At 36.9% G+C, this 26993-nt stretch overlaps 1 protein-coding gene and 1 long non-coding RNA gene across 4 annotated transcripts; one reads left to right on the forward strand and one right to left on the reverse strand.

Moving 5' to 3' along the window:
* The first annotated feature begins 1950 nt into the window (after positions 1–1950).
* On the forward strand, positions 1951–18235 carry LOC113043655 (fibroblast growth factor receptor substrate 2-like). 2 transcript variants are annotated; one of them, XM_026203165.1, is made up of 8 exons: positions 1952–2103; positions 2215–2300; positions 3250–3356; positions 5496–5584; positions 6189–6375; positions 11923–12081; positions 12291–12460; positions 16151–18235. In XM_026203165.1, the coding sequence occupies exons 3-8, from the start codon at positions 3326–3328 to the stop codon at positions 17063–17065; spliced, it is 1551 nt and encodes a 516-aa protein (XP_026058950.1). In that variant the 5' UTR covers positions 1952–2103; positions 2215–2300; positions 3250–3325; the 3' UTR covers positions 17066–18235. The 2 variants fall into 2 exon arrangements, with proteins under 2 accessions (XP_026058949.1, XP_026058950.1); XM_026203164.1 differs by having other exon boundaries at positions 1951–2300.
* A 3036-nt stretch (positions 18236–21271) lies between these two features.
* On the reverse strand, positions 21272–25335 carry LOC113043656 (uncharacterized). 2 transcript variants are annotated; one of them, XR_003275764.1, is made up of 3 exons: positions 22630–25335; positions 22112–22362; positions 21272–21492 (listed from the first exon to the last, which is right to left on the reverse strand). It is a non-coding gene; the product is annotated as an uncharacterized LOC113043656 (long non-coding RNA). The 2 variants fall into 2 exon arrangements; XR_003275763.1 differs by lacking the exon at positions 21272–21492 and having other exon boundaries at positions 21919–22362.
* Positions 25336–26993: the final 1658 nt, after the last annotated feature.

Raw genomic sequence — 26993 nt, forward strand, 5'->3', positions numbered from 1 at the left:
ACTTCTATTGCAAAAGGCTTGATGGAGAGGGCAAAAAGGTGCTAAATTTTGCTGTAAATTTTACCCTGCAAAAGTAATTCATTTAAAATTACATTTATTTCTTACTAAGTATAGTTCAAACTTTTAACATATTTACTGACATCGCTTAAGACTTACTGATTTCAAATTATAATGAAACTTTATTTGGAGTAATTATGCACAATACACATTTCTTAATATTAAGCCTAAAAGTCTTGCAAAAGGTGTGTTGTGGAAATTCTAATTCAATAACAATTTGTAGAGACTGAGAATGAAAAACCAAACAGAGTTTTGTCTTTGTATTGCTTTAATTCTCTGCAGAGAATGATTTGGTTTACACACAGCTTCGGAGTCTGTGTGCAAAGAGATAACACACAGACTCACAGACCACTTTTTATAGTATGTAAAAAGATACATTGAAGGACTAGGACCTTTGAGCCAATCATGTTGCTCAGTTCACATCACCCCATAACACATGCACATCTCATGCACATCTCATCTTAGATGCATGGTTACTCTCAAAAACTGTCCGTCTCTACACAGTTTCCCCTCAAATGTTGTTATTCAACCTAAAGCAGTTACGTGCACAAGTTACATAAAATAACTCAATGTCCCTATGGACTATATATATACACTACCTTGATCACTGTATGTTAAAAGATGCCTAAATGAGATTAATGCAATCAATGCCAAATTAACAAAACAAAAAATTTCCATAAAACACCTCCCTTCTGATCATTATTGATCACTTATATTGGATTAAATGTAGATACATTTGTGAACACACTACCCTTATAGTTTACATCAGTCATGTAAATTCAAGATATTAAACACCATCAATCTCATAAGGGTGAAAAAAAGCATGTGCATTGTTTTTTATGGAACATAGTCATTCCTAACATATAAGCGAGCTATAAAGAAAACAATAACTCTTATATTTGATTATATGTAAAAAAAAAGTGTGATATTCAAACAGAAAAAAAACTTTCTTAACTTTCCTTCGTTGCATCATCTCGTAACATGGACAATGACCTGCTTTAGACCCTCTTTATTCTACAGCATGTAATGCTTACTACTACTCTTCTTGTTGCAGGTGTCAGATTTCAGCATCTCATTGTCTTCATCGTTTTCATCAGAAGCACTCACATTATTCTTACTTTCACACAAGACATTGTTCATTAACATCTGATGAACTACTAAAGATTTCATGACTTAATTTACAGCTCTTCTAATCATTCCCATTACACAAGGCCACATACACAGCAAAAATAAGTTCATTTACTACCATTATGGGGACATTTACTATTATCTAGGTTAAGTTGCACACACACACGCACAATTTTACTCTTACTACTCTTAACTAGTATTCTATTATTTTCAGTTCTATGTATTTATTTATTTAAATGCCCTGCAATCAATCTATTTGTGACAATTAATAAGTCAACTTTTTAAATATATATTTCAATAAAATTTAGAGTTTTTAACAATAGAGTTTTTGGTATATATAACTTTATGTATATTTTATGGGGCATACTTTACAGTAGAGATGTAATTTTGTCAAATTAAACAAGAACAAATGATTTCCTATTGTGTGTATTTGTTATTTTCAACATCCTATAACTTAATAGATCGTATAGATTACATTTTTCATTTCAAGATAATACAATTTCTCTGAAAGTAAAGTTTATCTGCCTGTTTAAATTATTATTAAATTATTGAACTAGCACTAAACTAGTAAAAGACTAAGAAACTGTCTTAGCAAGAAAGTGTGTTTTAAATGAGTTTATTATCTATACTGCGCATAGTTGAAGAAACATCCAAGAATGGCAAGTGCAGCACTGTGTCGTGATTTATCTGAGTTGTGGTTTGATCATCTTTAGTTTTTACGGACTCCTGCGCAGAACGTAACTCACGTAAAATGACTTACACACGCGCATGCGCAGGGTCTCCTGGCTAAATGCTAATGCTAGCTCACACTGGTTTGTAGCGGCCCTAGATAGCAACAAAATAAACTAACAAATAACCTTAATTCCGAATTTACTCTTTAATGCGAACTTTTACTTTACACCATACTGGGCCACGGAGGTCAGTTAAACGTGATTTAGTAGTGAATGTTTGATTATTAAGTGAAAGGGTAGATTATTTTGGCGCTCGGGCGGACCTGTGCTAGTTTAGCTAATGATTCTTTTTTTTCAGAAAGTTATCATATAAACTGGGGATAATATGTGGAATATTAAGCGTTGAAAAAAAAAAAAACGATCCTGACTGATTAAAAACTTAACGTAAGTATTTTTCCCTCATCTCTTTAACATAAAATGTTTATGTAGCTAACGTAGTCCTGTCTGCTGTTTATGTTAGTTTGGTTAAGTTAATCCAATTAAGTTAAACCGCTATGTGAAATGAATAAACATTTATTTGTTTTATTAGGATTTGATTGTGTAACAAAAGTTGGATTTGTTCTCTTCTGTTTTCACGTCGAGTCTTGTCATTGATAACTGTTTAGATCTTGAGTTAAAGTTACTCCACTAAAACCATCCCGGATTCAGTAAACAGTATAGTTCTTCGCTGTTAATTGTTAATATTCAAGAACCTTTTTTCCGCCTAATAAAAGTTGTGTGTTTTGACCAACATGCAGAACATAAACATGCAAATATGTCATACGTGGTTGACACCAGTGGCCCTTAATGCTTTGTTAGGGTAGATAGAATATAAGATAATTCCTCCTTTTTATGGCAAGGCACGATCAAATTTCATATGTCATTTGGTTTGACTCCCCAAAACGTGATGTTCATTAATTAAATATAAAAGTATATATTTAAAAATGTATTTTTTTTTTATGATAAAGGTGTGGCATTTACACAAATGGACCACATGAGTCATTAAATGAAATCCTTTCTTGAAAGTGGAATGGCTGTTTTTCACAACCATCATGAATATCAATTATGTTTTTGCTTATCCAAAGTGACTTGCATTGCATTCAGGTTATACATTGGGTCAGTTGATGCTTAGACTGTGAATCGAACCTATGACCATGGCATTACGGTTTGGGTTATAGGAATATAATCAAACAGAAAATGACATGGTTATGTTACTTGACTTAAATAGGTGATGCCATTTTATTTTCATGATGTAGTGTTGTCTGTCTTTGTCAGTAATTATATCTGTTCACTCAAAAATAATTCTTAACTACAGTATCATGTTTCTCCACAATTTTTTTTTTCAACATTATAGAATTGCTTCAGACGCAGCTATCACATCTGTAAACCCTTTTACATGTAGAGAATGACTTGTTTGCTTTGGCTTGGGAATGAACCAGGAACCCTGGTGGCTGGATCTGGGTAAGAACTCGCAATTCACTTTTTAAAGGGGTCATGTGTTGCATTCAATTTTACATTAAAATCCAGCATAAGTAAGAAATAATTGCCAATTTTCTACCTTGTTTTTGGCCTTCTGATTTAAACATTTATTCTTAGGATCATATCTCCTTTTAGACTTCAGTGCAAACGCTCACTGCTGTGCATCTTCGAATAGGAACTCCCAAACGAGCTCTAACAGATAAAGCATTGAAATTGACATCCTTACTCATCCTTGTGTGGTGCAACATTACTGTTGGTTCTAATAGAGCACAAGGGTTGCAACAGGAATGATTTTCACAGTACATAATCTGTTTCAGGAAATATAGCAGTTTTGTGGCGTTTTCTTATTATAACAGAAATTATTATTACAGAAAAACATTTTTTGGTGCTGTATTTTAACGTTTTCTCTTAAAAACTGTTCACACAGCTGCTGAGATGAACTTTTACTGATGAATAGAGAGAAGTATTAAGCTCAGAATAAGGGCAGGGTGGATGATGTCAGCGTGCTCATTAACTGTGCTCATTAACTATGCACACAATGATTGGCTGAAAGTCTCTGTCAGAGATTTTTCATAGAAATATTGTAGAGTGCAATATTATGTTGCCATATTCAAATAAAAGTTAAAAAAATAAAACTGTTGCCACATTCAAATAAAGATTTTAAAATCAAGATAAGTGTCACTAATTATTTTTTAAATTGTCAGCCTCTTAAATGTGTGCTGCTCAGAAACTGTTAGAGAATATGCATATAAACATCCTTTTAATAAACCCAGTGAATAATCATGGCTGAGAGTAAGACATGCGAACGTAAAATATATCCAAACTGGATTCAAGAAGAGCTGCTATGTCTTGTGGAGTGGTGAAAACAAGGATATAATTGAGAAAATTTGCAGTTGGGATAACCTCCAAAACCAAAAAGGATGTTTGGGAAAATGTATGTGCAAATAAATGCAGCGTGTTTCTAAAATGTTTACGTTCAGAGGCAGATTGCCAGCAACCGCAATCTTAGGAAAGTTTGTGATTCGTCTTAGTGACTTAGGAGTCCTCTTCACTACTCCTAACCTCTCACAGATTCAGGAGCTCGTTTTAGAGAGAAAACTCTTTGTGAAATACTCTTAGAGCAAAAATTTAGGATTCATAGATTTAGGATTCACAAGCCCTAATCTCTTGAAAGGTTTTCTCCTAAATCAGCGAGTTATGATCTACTTTTAGACTTGATGTTTTGGGAATATGGGCACAGGTTGTAACATCTACTACTTTTTAAACTGGCATAGTAGTATTAATAATTTATTTATTTTACAGGATATTTATTTAAAATATTTATGGCTTTTTTTATTTCGTTTTACCTTTTCATATTTTTTTTTTATTTCTCTTGCTTTAAAACGTTAAACCATAAAGCTTCTATTTTGGCAGAAAACCACAGGGAGATTGCTTCTCTTTTGTCTACAAATATAGATTACAAATAATTCACATTATAAATTTGGCAGAAGAGGATGGAGTGTGTTTTGCATTTTTAAATGTGGGTTGTAATCAACCCAAACGTACAGCTCTTGAAGAGTTTGAGTTCATGTGGAGAAGCTTTTACTGTGAAACGAGACACTTAAAAACATTGGATCAAATTACTGATAGTCAATTGTATATATGACATGATAACCCTCAGTATTCATTACTGATGCATTCCTAGTTGTCGCTGCAGTATATTTTAATAAACATACCTCTTTACAGTACAGTGACCTCTTTGAGGTCAATGTCTGATGGAAATGTGTGAAAAAAAAGGAAAATTAGAGTCTTTAAAGAAGAGAGTACATGTATGTCATGGCTAGAACAGAATGTGGTAAAACCATCTACAACAGAATGTAATATTTCTAAAATTATAATTGAGACTGTGTTGTCAAATGCTTACTGGGATGTAAATAATGCACACCTTGACTATTTAAAAAAAAAATTCCCAGCCCAACTTCATGTTTCAATCAGAAATGCATCAGCACTAGCTGCACTCATTGAGCAATCAACAGGGACTTGAAGAACAAATTAAAAGTACCTGTTTTCCTGTTTACTGTCAGAATTTGAATTCTGCTTCATGCCAACTGTACAGTGTTACATTTGGTCTTCGTGCTCTAGGTATCAAATGGTCTGAAGAAGCCATGGGAAGCTGTTTTAGCTGTCCGGATAAAGAATCAATCCCTGACAATCATCAGAGTAAATTTAAGGTCAGTATGTTTCAGCATGCATGAAACCTGTGATTAATAAAAGAGTTTATGACATGTGGCAGATAGAATGGGATAAATGTTATGAAAATAAGTTATGAGACGAAGAGGAGTGTAAGAAATAATTTTTTTGACTAATTTTAAATCTTGGTTCGACCAACTTGTTTCTACAAAGTGTCTTTTAGGTCATGAAAGATTAACACATGGATGTTTATTAAAAGGTGAAAAACCACCATCATGCCTTATTGCTAAATTAAAATGACTGTGAAACATATTTTATTGGATTGGTTTTTAATGCAAATCGTCAACGGTTTTATTCAGAGGTGTCTAACTGATTTATTTACAAAAGTTTCACCAGAATGTATTTGAGAATTTTTGTCTGGTGTACAATTGAAATGTCTTTTATAACCTTTTGTTAATTGTATACCTTGTATAATGTATTCAGAGATCACCATAAAAATAGCCCTGGTGCTGGCATGGTATTAAAAAGTGAATGAATAAATAAAAAATCAGTATGCATGTGTTAGATTGTGATGATCTTGTTTGTGGCGGGTTGAGCTCATTAGGATTGTATGGAGTCAGGTTTGGATTGGTTTGATGTGTTCAGGTGGTGAATGTGGATGATGACGGAAATGAGCTGGGAGCAGGAATCATGGAGCTGACGGAGGACGAGCTGGTCCTGCGCACACGCAAATGTGATGCGGTCAAGTGGCCTTACCTGTGCTTGCGCCGTTATGGCTATGATTCAAATCTCTTCTCATTTGAGAGTGGCCGTCGCTGCCAGACAGGTCAAGGTAAAGTTGAAGTCTCCATCCTTTACACCAGGGATCCTCAAATCTGGCCAACGAGATCCACTCTCCTACAGAGTTTAGCGCTAACCCTAATCGAACACACCTGAGCATGCTAATCAGTGTCTTCAGGATCATTAGAAAATCACAAGTAGGCAAGTTTGATCAGGGTTGGGGCTAAACTCTGCAGATTGGCCATCAAGGGCAAGGTTTGAGGAACCCTGCCTTACATTCTTGCAGATCATACTTGATTATACAGGTGCATCTCAATAAATTAGTATGTCATGTAAAAGTTAATTAATTTCAGTAATTCAACTAAAAATGTGAAACTTGTGTATTAAATACAATTCACACAGACTGAAGTAGTTTAAGTCTTTGGTTCTTTAATTGTGATGATTTTGGCTCACATTTAACAAAAAACCACCAATTCACTATCTCAACTAATTAGAATATGGTCACACGCCAATCAGCTAATTAACTCATAACACCTGCAAAGGTTCCCTGAGCCTTCAAGATGGTCTCTCAGTTTGGTTCACTAGGCTACACAATCATGGGGAAGACTGATCTGACAGTTGTCCAGAAGACAATCATATGCTGCGTTTCCACCAAAGGAACTTAACCCAGGAACTAGGGACTTTGGGCTGGTACTTTGTGTGTTTCCACCGCAGGAACCAAGAACTAAATAAAGTTTCTGGTAAAAAAAATGCCTCTCAGAAAGTCCCTGCTGGCGAGGTGGTACTTTTTCAAAGTTCCGGAATTTTTGAGGGCGGGACTTGGGTGCTAAACATCCTGATTGGTTGAGTTCACGAAGCATTGGTTGAGATCAACCACCATTTATTCGGATCATTTTCAAAATATTACTGTTATTGTGTCATGAAATTTAATTTTTAAAGCATTTCAGGCAAGAATGTAGTTGTTTAAAACTCAAATCTGTGGTTTATTAATAAAGACAGCGCCTATTTAAAAATGTGTTTCGCCGATCTCGGAGACGTGAGCTCCACACGATCAGCAAGAGCTCAGTCCTCATGTATCCGCTGAGAGCAGCCTCACCTTGGCTAGACCTTCTGATGTGTGCCACTGGCTCTGATGTGTCTTTAGTGATTAAACATAAAATAAAATTAGTTTTGGGTAAATCTATCATATTTTATATATATATATATATATATATATATATATATATATATATACATATATATACATATATATATATATATATATATATATATATATATATATATATATATATATACATATATATATATATATATATATATATATATATATATATATATATATATATACATATACATATCCCTATCCCTGAACTAAGTAAATTTCTGCAGCTGTTATTATGTTTAAATGAAAACGAAAGGAGGCAGTGGTATTTGATATCCTATTTCATTTTATTGTAAATATACAGAGAGGAAAACTGCAGTAGCCAAAGCGAGCTGACTGAAGTTATCAAGTATGCTGCTGTTTGCAGATTTAATGGACTTGCATCATCGTGGACGTCACACTCCCTAGTCGAATGCACGTCAAAAATCAGCATACTTTGTATTGAGAAACGCGCGCAGACCTACGTCACCAGTCTATTTGCCTAATCTTCCCGGTGCTTTAGACTGTGGTGGAAACGCAGGAAGCAACAGGTCTGGGGGAAAAAGTTCCTGGGAATAAAAGTTTCTGGTACAAATGTTCTGGGTAATTTCGGTGGAAACGCGGCAATTTACACCCTTCACGAGGAGGGTAAGCCACAAACATTTGTTGACAAAGAAGCTGGCTGTTCACAGAGTGCTGTATCCAAGCATGTTAACAGAAAATTGAATGGAAGGAAAAAGTGTGGAAGAAAAAGATACACAACCAACCGAGAGAACCGCAGCCTTATGAGGATTGTCAAGCAAAATCGATTCAAGAAATTGAGTGAACTTCACAAGGAATGGACTAAGGCTGGGGTCAAGACATCAAGAGCCACAACACACAGACGTGTCAAGAGATTTACTGAACCACAGGCAACATCAGAGGCATCTTGCCTGGGCTAAGGAGAAGAAGAACTGGACTGTTTTCCAGTGGTCCAAAGTCCTCTTTTCAGATGAGAGCAAGTTTTGTATTTCATTTGGAAACCAAGGTCCTACAGTCTAGAGAAAGGGTGGAGAAGCTCGTAGCGAAAGTTGCTTGAAGTCCAGTGTTAAGTTTCCACAGTCTGTGATGATTTGGGGTGTAATGTCATCTGCTGGTGTCCGTCCATTGTGATTTTTGAAAACCAAAAGAAAAAAAAGACAAGTCTCTGTACCCGTTTACCAAACATTTTGGAGCACTTCAGCTGACCAGCTTTTTGGAGATGCTGATTTAATTTTCCAGCAGGATTTAGCACCTGCCCACACTGCCAAAAGCACCAAAAGTTGGTTAAATGACCATGATGTTGGTGTGCTTGACTGGCCAGCAAACTCGCCAGATCTGAGCCCCAGGGGAATCTATGGGTTATTATCAAGAGGAAGATGAGAAACAAGAGACCAAACAATGCAGATGACTGTCAAAGAAACCTGGGCTTCCAGACCACCTCAGCAGTGCCACAAACTGAGACCTCCATGCCACGCTGAATTGAGGCAGTAATTAAATCAAAAGGAGCCCCTACCAAGCATTGAGTACATGTACAGTAAATAAACATACTCTCCAGAAGGCCAACAATTCACTAAAAATGTTTTTTTTAATGGTCTTACGAAGTAGTCTAATTGGTTGAGATCGTGAATTGGTGGGTTTTTGTTAAATGTGAGCCAAAATCATCACAATTAAAAGTACCAAAGACTTAAACTACTTCAGTCTTTGTGCACTGAATTTATTTAATGCACGAGTTTCACAATTTGAGTTGAATTACTAAAATAAATGAACTTTTCCAAGACATTCTAATTTGAGATGCACCTGTACACTACCAGTCAAATCAAAGGAATATAAAATATTTCACAATATTACTGCTTTTACTGTATTTTGGATCAAATAAATGCAGGCTTGGTGAGCAAAACATTAATAATCTTACCATTCAAAAACATTTTACTTGTAGTTTACATAATTATGAGTTTATAAGAAAAGAATGAATGAAAAATAAAATCATTTTGTAAGACTTGGGAATAATTGGGTACAGACATTTACAGCAATTTGAAACCTTCCCAAACAAGATTTGATCACCAGCTCTTTGAATAGTTATTAATGTACAACTGTTAACATTTAAACCCATGCTTTCAAAAGGATGAGCTCAAGAGAGTTTGCATGCTTGATCAGGTAAGTCCGGCTTGATGTGCTCCAAACAATTAGCTTCAACACTGCAGCACCTTGCAGGAGAAGCAAATGTTTGCTTCCCTGATAAGAATCCAAATTATGCTACATGTTTTGTGTTGTGTTGTGTCGTGTGTGTGTTTGTTTGTCCATCATTAGGTGTATTAACTAGTAGGGCTGGACGATATGATCGGAAATTTTTTTATCAATTGAACATTTTACCTCATTTACGATTTATGAATGATTTTTTTTTTTCTTTATAGTTAATTAAAAGTTTGTATTGTAAATATACTCAACTATGAAAGGTGGGATATTTTTTTTTAATGAAAGAGTGCATTTCTTATCTTTTGTGTTTTTAAAATAATTGAAGGAAACAGACCGTTTATGGTTATTTGCTCTTGTCATGCGAGTATTAAATCTAGGGATGCACCGAAATTTCGGCCACCGAAAATTTTCGGCCGAAAATGGCCTTTTCGGTTTTCGGCCGATATACTTTTATCACCGAAACAACACGGCCGAAATGTTGTGATGACGCAAACAGAAACCGCGACCTGCACGTGCACCTGCATAGCGCAGACCACGAGCTCCACGCGACATTCACTTAACACCAGTGAGAACATTCTCTCTCTTCGTATTCCTTTATTCGCAGCACTAAAACGTCTCATAACAAAGAGATTAAGACGGACCACGAAGTAAAAACAAAGAAAAGTACAGTCTTATAGAGTCTGTTAGCACACGTCTCACTGAGATCTTTTCGGATCCTCTGCACTTCATCGCGAATGTGCTTGATCCGCGTTATAAAGACCATGACTTAGATGCGGAAATAAGGCAGCGCGCACGAGAAATGATCCAGGCCGCGCTGGATGCGGAGAACCCGCGTGGAGACGGAGAAGCGCCAAGCGCAGGAGACTGAGATCAGAGCGCAGAAAAAAAAGACTCGTCTCTGCACCAGATGAGTGGCATGCACCATCGCTGTCTGATATGTTCAGTGGAATTCTGCAAGAAAGTGCCTCAAATAATAATAATACGTTGGCTATTTTGATCTTAGGCTACTATATATAATATATAAACACACACACAAACATATATACATACATAATATCAGATTGTAGCCATATTTATGCTAGATTTTCTGCTAGATTTCTGCTTTAATTTGATAAAAATGTTTATTTATGCCCTGGCCCTATTTAAATACACTCTCTCAAATATTTCTCAAATGTCAGGCAGCTGACAAGCTCAACTGCTCAACAGCTAGATGGTTATCTGTCTGAAGTCACCATCCCCAGAAGTGATAACAGTCTTGCCTACTGGAGAAGTAATGCACTTTCTAGTCCTACAGAGAACAATTTCAAATGCACTTCACCTAAATGCACTTTGTTTTTATGAGAGAACTGTTCATTTTAAAACCTTTCTGCAGGCCAGTAGGCCTGTACATTGTTATTAAATATACACATGAGTGGGATACATTTTTAGTTTGAATTTTATTTTATACTGTGCATTGTTGCAATGTGCTTAATAAATATTTGCATCATTTGTAATTATGTATTTTTATGGGGTTTTTTTTTAAATAAGTTATGTAATTGTAATTATCTTTGAAACTTTAATATTAATTTATGCAATTGCAATGTCTTAATTTTAGTAAAGTTAGTACACGGTCATAGCAATAAATGCAATGGTACTAATAATTGGCATAATTTCTTTCGGGGTTTCGGTTTTCGGCCTTGGTTTTCTCTTTTTCGGTTTTCGGTTTCGGCCAAGAATTTTCATTTCGGTGCATCCCTAATTAAATCTATTGCTTTTTCCATCATATGGCACGTGTGTGTGCTCTAGACAAATGCGGCGGCCTTCATTGCACAGAATATGTGCTGAGACGTGTGCATTACTTGACTGTGCTTCCACTTGCTGCTATTTTAGTCTTTTACTTTAGATATGCTTTTATTTCTGCCGTTTGGAATGCAGTTATGTATTCGATGCACAAAACTCATGTACTGTCATGTGCGCCTTGTGTTTGTTTGTCCTGAAGCTCGCGGCTGCGGTTAAATGCACTTGCACCTCCGAATACTTTTATGAAAATGCAACTTGGGGAAATTGTTGATTTTGAGGGTCTTAGTTTTGGTTTTGACTTATTTTCGATTAATCGTCCAGCCCTATTAACTAGAATTTTGTATTATAGTTATTTGTTTTTACTATTATTTGCCACCATTTGCAATAGTGTACCCTTTTGGTCATTTCATCTATTAGAGCAGGGCAGCAAGTGCTTCTTTAACCATTTGTGTTGACGTTTTACAGGGATATTTGCCTTCAAGTGTTCACGTGCTGAGGAGATCTTCAACATGCTGCAGGACATCATGCATAATAACAGCATCAGCGTAGTAGAGGAGCCGGTGTTTGAGCCCACCCTCGCACAAACTGAACCAGAGCTTCCCCTCACACCTCACACACCAACCAGTACGTCTGCTCTTCATTCAGACTTCAGCATCAATTTATATTAAAAAAAAAAAAATTAAATACTAGTTATTACAGCAACATGCCAAAAAAATAACATTTATTGTGAAGTTAACCATGGTATTTAGTTTTTAATTTATGGTGATTTAAATCCATAATCATTATAGAACAGTTTTGAGAGTCGTTTTTGTTTGTTTGTTTTGTTGCTTCAGCTCCTGGAAACATCCTCCCTACCTTACCAAATGGCAGCTTAAGGTATCCCTCATTAGGGGATGCGTCCTCTCACCCCTCTAGTCGGCATCCGTCAGTCGGGAGCACGTGCCTCCCATCACTGGGCGAGGAGTCCACGCACCCGCTCCTAGCTGCGGAAGAGGCTGTGAGGGTAAGTGGAAATGTTATCAATCTCAAACCCCATTCACAATCATGGTGATTTAGGTTGTGTTCACACATTTCTGTAGTCCGAGTACAAATGTTCTCAGCACCTCACTCAGCACTGGTCTGGTTTCAGACTCAAGTCCTGAATCCTGGTGCGATTCCATTCATCTCTTCATCATTCACATGAATCTCACAGTTCCAGTGTAATCGCTGTACTCTAGCATGATTTTCATGTGAACTGTTTTCTGTTCATGATTACTGGTAATGTGAAAGCCAGCCACAAGCTGATGGTTATCATAATTGTTCCTGAAATTCTATTTAGGAGTATTCTTAAAAAGTCTGAAACCATCTATAATTTTTATAATCGATTAATGTAACTATTATTAGAACGATTAATTGACTAATGTACGATTATTTCACTGATTATTCAGTAAACTTTGACTGATTATTCAGCTTTTGCAATTAGTTAAAATACTGAGTCCTACATATCCTAAATAAAGGTAATAAGTTCAGCTTTTGAAAATCATATTATGTAATTAAAAAAAAAATATACAATTCTTTTATACAAATAAATATATTTGACACACAAAATGAGATGACAAAGAAACACTCCCATTCCCCATTTAATTAGCTGTATGAAAAAGTAACTGACACCATTCTGCATAACATCTCATAAGTCATATAGATAAGAAAGCAAATAAAGGTACGCGATTAGACCTTTTACTTTTGGATAAACTTTTTTTATTCACAACATAATCCCTCTTAAAATACCTAATTGGGTTATGATGAACAAAACCGTCCTGAGCTAGATCAAGTTTGATTTCTGCAAACCAAACTATCACTTAATACTGTTTTTCCACTAATAAAAATTATTTTTCATTAGCTAGCTTGACAATGGAGAGGTGCTCTTTAACAGAAAATCAAGTTGCAATTCTAACTGATAGCGACATTGACTTTGGTTTTTCATGTTTAATACTGTAATGTTGCTTGATTTGAGGATATCTGTTGCAAAAAGTATTTTATAAATAAAATGTAACTGACTGGACTTTACTGGAGTGCTGAAATGCAGAGCTCATGCAAACATCCACATCGCTGTAATCAGATGCATTCTTAACTGCTGCATTCTCACCCCTGTCAGTTTTTTTTTTGTTTATTTCATTATTGAGAGAAAAGTCCGCAGCATGTATTTTCATATTCATCCAAACGTCTTTTCTCTTTGATTGCATCCAGGAGAGCTAAATTAAAGTCTTGCACTACAGCGCCACACTGGTCAAACCGCATTAATTCAGGCTCTCGTATTAGATCATATATAATCAAATGATTATTTGATGACTAGAGGTCGACCGATAGTGGATTTTGCCAATACCGATAGCTAGGTTGGACCACACTGGCTGATACCAATTAATTAACTGATAGTTTTTAAAATGGATACAGAGCAAAAACAAAAATAGTACTTTATTTAAAAAAACCTTTACAGTACTGTGTATGTGATATGATGCAAGTTTTACTCAAATCAAACAGTCAGATGCTTATGAAGTGACTTTCAGAGCAGTTCTGGAGATGTTGTTCATGCATTTACGTCCTCATTTAGGTAGAAGCTGAAATCACATATTTAAATCCACTTTTGCAGCTTAATAATTACATATACTAGTCCATATCGCAATTTGATTAAAGTGTAATGACCTACTTTAAATTCAAAATTTGGCATTTTGACAAAATTCTGTGACATTCCACGTTAAACTGTGAATTCCGTTTTTATGAATGGATTTCACAATTCCGTCCACGTTTAGATGAAAATGCTCAATATACAATTCATTATGTACATTAACAATGAATCGGGGCGATTATAATCAAATTTAATGGAAAACTATGTGAATGGTGCTCTGAGGCACGGCAGGATTTTCTGTCAGCTGCATTTAATTCCTGGCTTGAAGTTTCTCGGTCTGTTCAGTGTGCAGCATCATGTGTCTAAACAAATAGCACAGCAACGGACACAACCCGGAAAACTGTCGGCATGGATTTTTGCCGTTAACCAGTTGTTCCAGCAATCAACTATCGGTGCCGATTAATCGGCAAAACCAATACATCGGTCGACCTCTATTGATGACAAAATATTTGGAGACAATGTTTTATTGTCGATGTTGTCAGTGTTGTATAATCATTAGCACTATTTGTTTCCCTGGTTCATAATGCTTTTTAATGCTCTGAAAGCTGAATAAATAATATTTCCACTGATGTATGGTTTGTTAGAATAGGATAATATTTGGCTAATATAAAGCTATTTGAAAATCTAGAATCTGAGGATGCAAAAAAAAATATATATATTGATAGTTGACCAAATTAACTCCTTTACAATGCATATTATTAATTAAAACTTAAGATTTTATTTATATTTACAGATATTTATATTTATTAAAGGGGGGGTGAAATGCTCGTTTTCACTCAATATCTTGTTAATCTTGAGTACCTATAGAGTAGTACTGCATCCTTCATAACTCCAAAAAGTCTTTAGTTTTATTATATTCATAAGAGAAAGATAGTCTGTACCGATTTTTCCCGGAAAAACACGAGCACCTAGAGGCGTGACTTGTGGGCGGAGTTAAAGAATCACGAGCGCCAGTAGGCTTTTGCGTCGAGAGCGTTTGGAAGCTGTGACATTACCCAGAGCCGTTGAAAAACATATTTAATGGCTCTGACATTGCCTTGAGGAAAAAACCATCATCCAAAACAAACCATGGCTAACAGTCAGATTCAGCCGTTTATTTATGATCCAGAATCAGATCCCGAGGCTGAAACTGAACGAGAGCAGCAGCAACGACTCGCTCCGAGCGGGGCTCAAACCCAGGTCTCCGATGGGAGGCGGACGCACTAACAAGGAAGCAGAGATATTTGAAGCAGTTTTACTCACCGCCTGCGGTTCCAACACACGATCGTGACCCTTTTTCATTGGGATTGCATCATCCTTAAGAAATAAACGATACGCAAATCCGTCGTCAAACTGGCCCTTATTTGTAAAACAAGCATCTTCGAAATGTAGGGAACAAACACAAACACTTGCACAACTCCGTTGATGCTCTGTAAAAATAAACTCCATCCACTGGTCCCTTAATGCTGTTTTTTCTTTGGCAATCTGTGCAGGGTTGTCTTGCCCGCTCCATCTAACGTCAAACAGAGCCATACTCAAAAAAAACTTTCCGAAACTTGTGACAAACCGGAAGGAGTATTTTTGGAACAGAAATACTCCTTCAAACGTACAACTTAATTTTTGAAACTTTGTCCATGTTTAGCATGGGAATCCAACTCTTTAACAGTGTAAATAACTCAGTATGCATGAAATAGCATTTCACCCCCCCTTTAATATATTTACAGTAGGGAATTTACAAAATCTTAACATCCTAATGATTTTTTTTTTTTATAAAAGAAAAATCTATAATTTTGACCCATACAATTGTATCATTGGCTATTGCTACAAATATACCTCAGCGACCTAAGACTGGTTTTGTGCTCCAAGGTAGCGTGTTATATCAGCATTTAAATATAATAGTCATCCAAGTGGATGCTGCACACTGCTGGTGGTTGAGGAGAAACCCCCCCACATGCTTGTAAAGCAATTTGGGTGTATAATACACAATAAAGCACTATATAAATGCATCATTCATTCATTGATTCATTCAAAGCATGTCTTATGTCTCCTCAGGGGCACACATATGTGAACACTACAGGTCTGCTGGAGCAGCACAGCCCAAGTCTTTTAGAAGTTCCTGCAGAATTGAATGTCTCTTTATCTGATGGAGAGGAAGCCGTTCCTCAAGAGGCCCCTGATCCCGGCCCTCGAGTGCAGCTGGAGCCTGAAGGTGCTCGCTTTGTGTTGGACCCAACTCCAGTGCAGAGACAGAGGCAGAGAGAGGCCAGTGTGTCAGGAGAGCAGTGTATCAGGAGCAGCTCGGCACAGAACTCAAATGGGAGTGTGGTGTCCCATACGAGCAGCGCAGATGCGAGCGACAGCGTTAGATCCGAGGAAACCTCTCCCGGCGCTCCGGAGAACTTCACTGTCTCTCGCCGACGCAGTCCTCTCATTCCCGACACCAACGTCAACAACTCGGCCCAGCGGAGGACTGCTCTGCTGGACTACGAGAACCTCCCCGCCCTGCCGCCTCTGAGGGAGCACCCCAAGGGCAGCTCTGAAGATGAGGACAGGGAAGAGGCTGTAAACGGTTTCCACTACCATCGGCAGCACAGCCCCGACCCCACTCACTACTACATCAACACGGAGAACGTGACCGCCCCCCTCAGCGCTAACAAGCTGGAGTCGGCCCGCTGGCGGGATCGCTCCGCGCCAACCTTCTTCAACTTTGACTTCCGCCGCCCCTGTTTGGAGTCTCACAGATTGAACTACATCGAGGTGGAGACCGAGACAGAGAACTCCAGCAACCCTCAGACCCCAAAGACGCCCACTTCACCGCTTCCCCAGACGCCCACACGCAGGACAGAGCTGTACGCAGTCATCGACGTGGAGCGCACAGCTGCCATGTCCAGCCTACAGAAAGCACTGCCCCGTTACGACGGTACCTCCAGGAAAACCCGCCATAACAGTGTTGATCTGCCTATGTGAACACTCCTCAAACTTCACCAGGTCATTCCAAAGCAGGTGGACTTGGTATTAGGGTTGCAAAGGGTGGTACATTTCCAGAAACTTTCTAAAAATCTATGGAAGATTCCAAAAAAAAAATCCTTTAAAGTTTTTAGAATTTCTGGAATGTTTCCAAAGTGTGCTGGAAAATGTCCACCTATTTGCAACCCTACATGATATTAGGGCTGGGAAAGTAAATCGATGTATTGTGAATCGAGAAATCGATTCTGCACCGATTCTGAGATTTTCCCAATGCATCGCGATTCTTTCTTGAGTAAATTCTGAGATTGGCTTTGAACAGCAGATGCTTTAGAAACAGCCCTACTCTGCTCTTTTCTAAATTCAAACACCTGAAATAACAATTGATAAAATTTTAAAAGGTTTAAGCGAATTACAATGCTGTTCTCAGTGGGCTTTTTACATGAATCTCTCATCATAAAAGCATTCTGAGCCAAGTGAAATTGTATGACTCAGCCGAACGCACAATCGCTCTCAGCACTCCTCTTGCTTCCACATTTCCACATTTGTGTGTGGATAAAACCTAGAGCAGAGCACCATCTACTGTTAAAATTCCAGAGTGAATCGTGATGCATTCGGAAGATCTCAGAATCGATCAACGAATCGATTATGCATCGATTTATCATCGCAGCCCTACTTGGTTTCACAGAAGTGGTTTTTGTTTGTAACACTCGTAGGGATTTGATGTAGTTAAAAGAGTGTCGCTCTGTCTCATGTTGGCTTGAGAAAATTATCAGAGGAGCTTGCCATATACCTTCATTTTATTCCTATGGTAATATACTACTACTTTTCTTACACTCATTTTTCAGTGCCTGTTTATTTTTGTTTTATTATGTTAATAACAAGGTTGGACAACATTCCACAGGTCCATTCCGTACGGTACAAATCAGTATTACTGATCATGTTTTTTTTTTGTGGGGGTTTTTTGCCTTTATTTACCCTTTATCAAGTGACTAAGTTGTTTTAAAACCTGTATCTAAAGATAACTTCACAAAATACATTTCAAATTTTTGGCTTTATATAGTAGATTTCAATATGTGGCACAATAAAAGTCTATTTTGTTTCATTGAGGTTATTAGTAGCACAATACATACACCATGACCCCTTTGCCCTGCCATAAACATGCTTCTCATACCTTGATATTATCTGGGTACTATTTTGCAGGATTGCATTTTCATCTCGTGTCTCTAGTGTCATCAGACGGAGTTCCTATTACACTTATCCACCAAAAAATATGGAAAACACCTCTAATCAGAGAAAGTATAATTTCATAAAATTTAGTTTCCGGCCTTAATGAGTGACTGTAGCATGATCGCAGTTAATTTGGACCATTTAGGTTTTTTTAGAAAGAGTAGCAGTGTTTTGTAACTGATGTGGAATCGTATGGGTAGCAAACATATAAAATTGTGTTAATAAGATTGGAGTGTGTGGACCACTATGTACTGCTTTTTAAACCAACTGAAGCTTGTTTATGGATATTGTTGGATATCCTGCTGGTTATGTATTACAGCAATCTAGTCTTAAAGCCATGGTTGTATGAATGTTTGAGGAACAGACAGCTTGCAGGATTTTGTTTATTTATAGACATACAGTCAAAAAGCATGTTAAAGCCCCCGCAAAAATAGTGCAATGGATAATTGTTACCATTTACTGGTAAGTGCATCTGCCAACATGCTTCATGGTTTTTGGGTCGTACTACAAGCAAGCAGTGTAAACAAAGTTGTTGTTTTTTTTTAATTCATAATGTCATAAAAGCATCATACAGAAGTATTTGAATTGCTGCATTACAGTTCCAACTTGATTGTTTTATTTTGTAGCACTAGAAACAGAAAATGAGAAAGAAATTGGCCAAACACACCTCATTGCTCATTATATCTATAGGAAGCACTTTCTCATTTGCACACTACTGAAACTTTGCACTAAGGAATGACTGACAGTGGACTGTTTTTTCTGTTTTGAAAAGCAGAATTATTTGTTTAAATTATTCACTGGTTCAGGGTCAGTTATTCCATGCTCTGGGCAGCAGGCCACTGAAGATTTTTTTCTACCTTTTTTTTTTTTTTCATGAGATGCTTTGATTTTAACCAATAATGAAATTATAAAGAAAAAAGAAAAAAACAATCACAGAACATTTCATGCATCTAAAATTTTCGGGCCGAAAATATGATTATTTTAATGTCATGGAATTTCCAGAATTGTCTGATCCGTCGAACCTTGTTACCCTGTCGGGCTGCGTAACCAGAGACATGCTTTAGATATCTACTAACTCAGCACTGCATCAGAAGGGAACAGTGTCTGATCACAACTGTTCTTCTGCTGCATGGAGTGGTGGAGAAAGCAAATGTCTATCGAGGCATGCATGATAATCTCTGTGGGCACACAGCCAGGTCAGTCACATAAACACTTCAGAGCAATGATAATGTTGGACAGACCGGAAATAAAAGAAATTGGAAATTAAAGATTGCAAGTAAGAAGGTACTTTTGAAAGTAATGCATTACAATTTTGCATTACTCTCTAAAAACAAACTAATTGCGTTACTTGGTTACTTTTTATGGAAAGTAATTGTTACATCACTTTTGTATTGCTTTTTTTTAGTTATTTCATCTGGACTCTGCTTGCTTTTTAGTTTTCAATGTAAAAAGCTAATGTTTTGGCAAATGTAAAAGACCTTTCACATCAAAAGTAAAATGAATAAGCCTCAGGTTAAAGTGTATATTCATGTCTGCACAGTAGAAAACGCAGCTCAAACAAACCGTTCAGATGCCACCCTGGATTTACTGAAGAACTGGCCGCAGGAGAAGAACGTTCAGCACTCAGCAGTTAAAAAATAAGTAAATAAAATAAACAGAAATGTGTATCTAAAGTCATTTTAGTTGAATTGGGCCACTGAAGATCAGCATCCAAGACACTGATTAAGTGCATAAAAGATATTTGTGTTTATTTAATTATTGAATGTTTATGTTGTCATTCTACGGTGCCCCCTAAGATGACATGTTCGGTTATTTTATCATTAAGTTATTATATTAACCATAGGCCTTGGCTTTCAGACTTTTCTATGAGTGTATGCACACCGGCCATCTGCATAATTTTATATTAACATTTTTTTTTCAAATCGTTATTCATACATTATACCAAGATACAACAGCTTGTTTTCTCCCAACCGTTAAATTATCTGCCAAAACGCCGAATTGCATATGTTGTTCGTTTTTACTGATGATTTTCAGGGAGATGTGAATAGATGATTATCAAGGTTCACTCCCAATGTGCTTCTTCACTGCCTTTAAATAGTGCACAACCCCATTCCCAATGCATTACCGCCCCCTGCTGGACAAATCTAAAAATTAATATACAACACTACTTCCCACTTAAAGCAGCCTGGAGCAATGGGCGTGTCAAAAGGTGGGCGTGTCGACAGGTTTCTCATTGGTGGAAAGAAAGGTGGGGGCGTGGCAAAAGGTTTAGCGAAAACTTTCTGTTCCGCCTAAAAGGCTAGTCATACTCTTAATCGCTATTGGCTTATAGATTAATAGAAAGCGATACATTAAACACATAATCCTATAAAACCATTTGAAATTCATTCAATGTAAAAACAGCGTGAATGATGTAAACAATATTATTTTAAATTATTTTCGAAAGTAGGCCTACCTTCAAAACGGCTTGGCGTAATCACCACCGCACGTTTAGGTCTTAGTTTTTCAGTAATCAAAAACAGATTACAATTATTTTTGAGAATACAAACGTCTCTAAACACGGTTATTCGCACTTGCTGTTCTTAAGTTAAAAGTGATTTAAAGTAATCTGTATTTGTAAACATTAGTGAAATAACAAGAAGAAAAAACGTACAACTGTATTTTTATTAACTAACAAAGTTTTATAAATACTGTATCAAATGTATTGCTCATGTTAGTTAATACATCAGTCAACAAATTAAACTATATTGTAAAGTGTTACACTGGAAAACTAGGTTTTGCCTGATAGAGGAAAATTAGTAAAAATTAGTCAGAAGAGTTTAGTAACCTTGTTTTAAGTGACATTAACCAATTAAGCAAACAGACAACTTTATCCACTAAAACATTTATTTAGCTTTCAGTTTCAGTCACCAATTCAAGTAAAAAGAAAGAAAGAAAGATAGATAGATAGATAGATAGATAGATAGATAGATAGATAGATAGATAGATAGATAGACCACTCATTAATTAATTAATTAATTAATTCTGCAGTAGCAGTCCATAGAACAGAATCCAGCAAACTCTTTTGTCTGAATAGAAAGCTGTGGAGATCCCTTCTTTCCAAGACCACAGTATCTACAGCATCACACATCTGCTGAGCTCCAGCTCCACTCTGTGTGTCCTCCTCACATCTGGACTGACAGACTTCCAGTCAACCATACCTACACGAGAGAAAAACAAAAGTAGAGATATTCAAACAAGAAGTAACCAATAAAGTAGAATAAAATAACCAATAAAAAAAGAAGCGCAAGTGTCTGAGAGTGCAAGTCTGCAGCCAGACCCTTCTCCATTATATTATAATACAACTGTACTACTGACTCTTCACTGAGTAAAGTACATATGCTTCCTGTGCATGGTTTCTAAAAGAATGGAATCAGAAAAAGTTGACTGGCACTCATCTATACCACAGGTTATACTAATATTTACATTTACAATTATTCATTTAGCAGACCCTTTTATTCAAATCGACTTACAGATGAGGACAGAGTGGAAGCAATCAAAAACAACAAAAAGAGCAATGATATATAAGAGCTATAACAAGTCTCAGTTAGCTTAACACAGTACACATAGCAAGGGCTTTTAAATAATATAATAAATAAAAAGAAAACAGATAGAATAGAAAAAGAATAGAGCAAGCTATTTGGTTAATGTGCATGTACCACTCCAACATGTTGAGTTAACTTCACAAGAGAGAACGTCCTTCGAGACTTTGGGCAATGGTACAGTCAAGGCATGATGATCTAATACAAGAGGCAAATCATTCAGAGGAAAGTTACTGACAGAGCTTATCTCGTCTTCTAATGTTGAGAATGTGCCTCTGAAGGAAAGTCAGTGTCTTTCTCAGGTGTGGTGGATATGCAATGTTGAAAACAGAATACATCCAGAAGGCTGTTATGAAGCTTCATCAAGACTGGTGCACGGACACACATCTGTTCCATCTTCTGTCACCACACTGAGCCCTCGAACTACGATTGCCATTTTACAGTCAGTATCCATCAGGTGTACGGTAGGAAAGGTGTGGCCGGGTCCCCCTTTCATAAAATAAATAAATAAAAAGAATAATAACAACAATAATAATAATAATAATAATAAAGAGGAAAAAAAAAAGAAAACACTTTTCAGATTCATCAGATTCTGTTGCATCCTCTTTGGCTCAGACAGTGAAGCTACAAACACTGCAGAAACAATCAGAAGCTAATGTATAAGGTTCACAATATACAATGCATTTCATGTTCTTGTATACACTGATAAATCTTACATTGTTTTCTAAAACTATTGCTTTAAATTATTATACTTACAGGATGTATTCTGTACTCTATTGTATAAAAAGGACGCAGATATAAACAATCATCTCTGAAGGATTCGCCGTCGATGCGGTCATCGTTTTGTCTCACTGTACATATGTCTGTCAACAACAATAAACTAATTACTAAAACTGCAAGATATAACGCAAAGGAAAAAATTTGATCGTATTGTAACAAACTTATCTTTATATACATATTTGTGGTATATAAAGTATAGATAAACGTATAAACGATGAATAATTACCTCACGTCTTATCGCCGCCACCTTGTCTAAGGAAATTACGTAATGTATATTTACTGCTGATTGGCCAGCACAGTAAAACTCCTTCCACCAATGAGAAACCTTTTGCCACGCCCCTACCTTTCGGCACGCCCATTGCTCCAGACTGCAGCTACCCCTGTCTCCATTTCAAATATACACAATATCCTTTAAGTGTGCTAATACTTTTCTATTTTTTACATCCCAAAGTCCTTTAAATGTGAGGGTTGTTTCTGTTCTCTTACTCAACATCGTAGACCCCTAGTATGTACAAGTTCAGGGTTTTTTACTTCTGGAATTGATGTCACTTCAGGAATGGTAGGAGCACTACATAACTGTGACAACAGCCTACTGGAACATTCAGTATGCAAATTTTCCAGCTCCTTTTTTCTCAGGAGCAACACCAGGAGTTGGTATTATAGAGGTACTAGATGATTTGGGCACTTGAACATCTGTATCCAAAGACCCAATTTCTGCATCACATAAGTGAACTTCCATGCTCGGTTGGTAATCAGTTATCATTTCTTTTTGTTAGCGACTAAATAATTGATCTACATGACGTAGCACACTTTGAGCATTCCCCAAGGCTACTGTATAAGATACAGGTCCGGTAATGTCCTGGATTACTCCATGCACCCATTTTGGTCCATACCTAAAGTTTTGCATATACACAGCATCTCAAATCTGGAAATAACGAGATTTCACATGTTGATCATGATACTCTTTCTGAACTTGTTGTTTCCTTTCCATTTCACCAGTGAAGTTAGGATGTATCTTGTTTAAAGTGCAACGCAATTTTCTTGCCATCAAGCAATTCAGCAGGAGACAGTCCAGTTATAGACTGGGGTGTGATACAATAATTAAACAGAGCTCTATGTAACTTGGTATCCAGCATGTTCCCTGAACTTTTCTTCATTAGGTCTTTAAAAGTTTGAACTGCTCGCTCTGCTAAACCATTAGATTAAGGGTGATATGGTGCAGAAGTAACATGGGTTATTCCATTCTTAGTCATGAAGTCTTTACTTGCTTTACTCACAAAACATTGGGCATTATCTGACACTATCATTTCAGGATTCCCACGTACACTAAAACCTTTTCACAAACACTCCAAAGTAGCTTCTGTTGTTGCTAAACTTACAGGACAAGCATCAATCCACTTAGAATGGGCATCAATGATAATCAAGAACAATTTACCTAGAAAAGGGCATGCATAAACCATGTGAATTCTCCTCCACGGTTGTCTAGGCCACTCCCATGGATGAAGTGGGGCCCTTACAGGGGATTTGCGCTGTTCTTTACAGACAGTACAATCTCTTACTTGAGTTTCAATATCAGCATCCAGATTCGACCACCAAATGTAGTTTTTTTGCCAAACCTTTCATCTTAGACATGCCTGGGTGAGATTGGTTCAACTGTTCCTTCAAACCTGAACATCCCTATTCTGGAATAACAACATGGGCTCCCCACAGCTCTTGCTGTCTGTGTTTATAAGGTACAAATTCAGGGGTATCACTATGATCAGGCCAGCCTTTAAGCACAAACTCTTCACAAAACAGGATCTTTAGAAGTTCAGTGCTTAATTTGCTGTGTGGTCGTCAAGGTACCAGCGACGCTCTCCAACATCAAGACATGCTCTTCCTCTGATTCTGCCTTAGAAGGTTGTGAAACAGGAAGATGACTGAGACCATAAGCATTACCATGATCTTTACCCGCTCTATAAGAAATTACATATTCATGAATACCTGTGGCATCAACTTTATGTCCCAAGAAAACAACTTCATTTTCCATGAACGTACACTTCCCTCTTTTCAGTGGTAATCCAGACTCCTCCAGCCTCTGAAATACTTGATCCAGTGTCCCAAGATGTTCTTGATCATTCTTTCCTGTCAACAGAATATCATCCAAATATACTTAATATATGTAACTTTTAGGAGAACCTTTAAAATCCCCTCCATAGTTCTCTGGAAGATTGCAGAACTTGAACTCACTCCAAAGGGTAAGCGTGTATAGTGAAGAGACCTTTGTGAGTATTTACAATTACATATTGCTTTGATGTTTCCTCCAACAAAATCTGTTGATATGCATGACTCATATCTAATTTGGTGTATTTCTCACCTCCAGATAACACTGGCAACATGTCCCCCATTCGGGGAATTGGAGTACTGCTCTAATGAAAATTCCTTGTTAACAGTTACTCTATAATCTTCAGAGTCTTACCGATCCATCTGGCTTCAATACTAGCAAGACAGGAGCTGCCCTCTCTTAAAGAGATGTATAAAGTACTAGTGACCCAGACTTGAGTAAAAGTTCAAGTGCTCTATTAAAAAAGGGACTTGAGTAGAATTTGAACTGCTCTTTAAGCACCACACTTAAGTAGACGTACTAAAGTATTCAACATTTTTTGTACTTAAGTATTGCAAGTAGTCTATTTTAAAATTTACTACTCAAGTACTGAAAGTAAAAGTACAAGTATTGTGTTATTAAAGAAAGTAGTCAAAAGTTTAAATATATTGTTTTTATTATTTCAAATGATTAACCTAAAGGACAAACACAATTCATTTGACTGTAACTTTTTGTAAACAACAAAAAAAACTCATTAAGTATGTCCCTTTCCCCCTTTAGCATCTCTCCCTTCTCTTCCCCGTTTGTTTTTTTTTTTCTCCACAGCTTATTACCTTCTTAAACTAGTGTGCATAAAGCAGTCATTTTTGGAAGTTACACATTTTCCTTTCACCCTCAACTTGTTAGGGCAACTAAAAGATCTCAAAAGCCAGAAGGCCGCATTCAAGTATTTCTTATGTAAAAACAAAAGTGATTAGAGCACCTAAAAACACTGAGCTTAAATATTTGTAAACAAAAACAGATCAAATATGCCCCTTCCCCTTTAAAGCATCTCTACCCTCTCTTCCCTCCTTGTGCTTTTTTTTTCTCCACAGTTTATTCCCTTCTTAAACTGGTATGCATAGAGCAGTCGTATTTTGGGAGTTAGAAATCTTTGGTTTATCCTCAAAAGTAGTTGGTTTTCCAAATTGAACGTATTCAGTCTCGCTCTTCTAGGGCTAAAGACTAATCCTGCGATACTAAAAAGCCCCTCGCAGGCTGATGATGTTGGAAGGGGTGTGTTTAACTTAATAGACAACTTGCACACTTCTGGAAAAGACTTGAGCAAGTCCATGTTATCTGCTGAACATAACAAGTCCGCATCTAGTTGTTTGGCACTGTTTTGTGCCTTCGAACCCTGCATGCCAGAATAGAAAACCTCTTCATCAGATGAGCTGGACCTGTTGACCTTACTGGACTGCAACAAGGGGTCTTCAATGCTTCATTTGATATAGTCCATTCCTGAAATATAAGAGTTTGTTATAAACAATAATAATAGTTTCAACCCATCATGACAGTAACCACAGATTTGACATGACATTGTCAGTAAATGATTTTAATGGAAATGACGACTTTATGCTTCAAATAATTCCCTTAAACAAAAAGCCTTTTGCAGCATTTACAGCCTGGCAGACCTTAGTCAGGAAGGCTTGGCTGCCATACTACAAGGCTAAAGAGGAAGGCTCCCATATACCACATCATTTCTCACTCTAACATCATAATGCCCTGTTTATAGGTATGTTTGCAATATCTTATATACAGGACAAGCTCATATGTGTTGCGGTACTGTATTTGTGACTCGTGATTGCAAATCGGTAAAATACACAAATAATGCACCCATACACTATATTTCTTACCTATTTTGATTGTCTCATCTTCCTGTGTCCAATTTGTCCTGAATTTTGGAAGCAGAATAGCAGCAGCCACCAGCTCTGGGTCTTCCATCATAGGGCCAAAGCAATTCTCAATGCCCACCTGCAAGGCATCCACAAGCGGCTTGCAGTTGCAGGTTTCAGCTTGCAAAATGTTAGTTGCTTGGGCGACTGGAGTCATGACAGCAGAATACTCTGAAAGGAATGCAAGTTCAGCTGGATTAAACCTGTGAAGAAGACAAGAACATATAAACAATAAGAGACAAAAAAACAGCATTGCTACATGATTGGATGATTATCATGCAATGAATTGGTACATAGTCCAATGTTAATCATTCAATTCAATG

This window comes from Carassius auratus, chromosome 25 (assembly GCF_003368295.1).
Source record: "Carassius auratus strain Wakin chromosome 25, ASM336829v1, whole genome shotgun sequence".
Classification (NCBI taxonomy): Eukaryota; Metazoa; Chordata; class Actinopteri; order Cypriniformes; family Cyprinidae; genus Carassius; species Carassius auratus.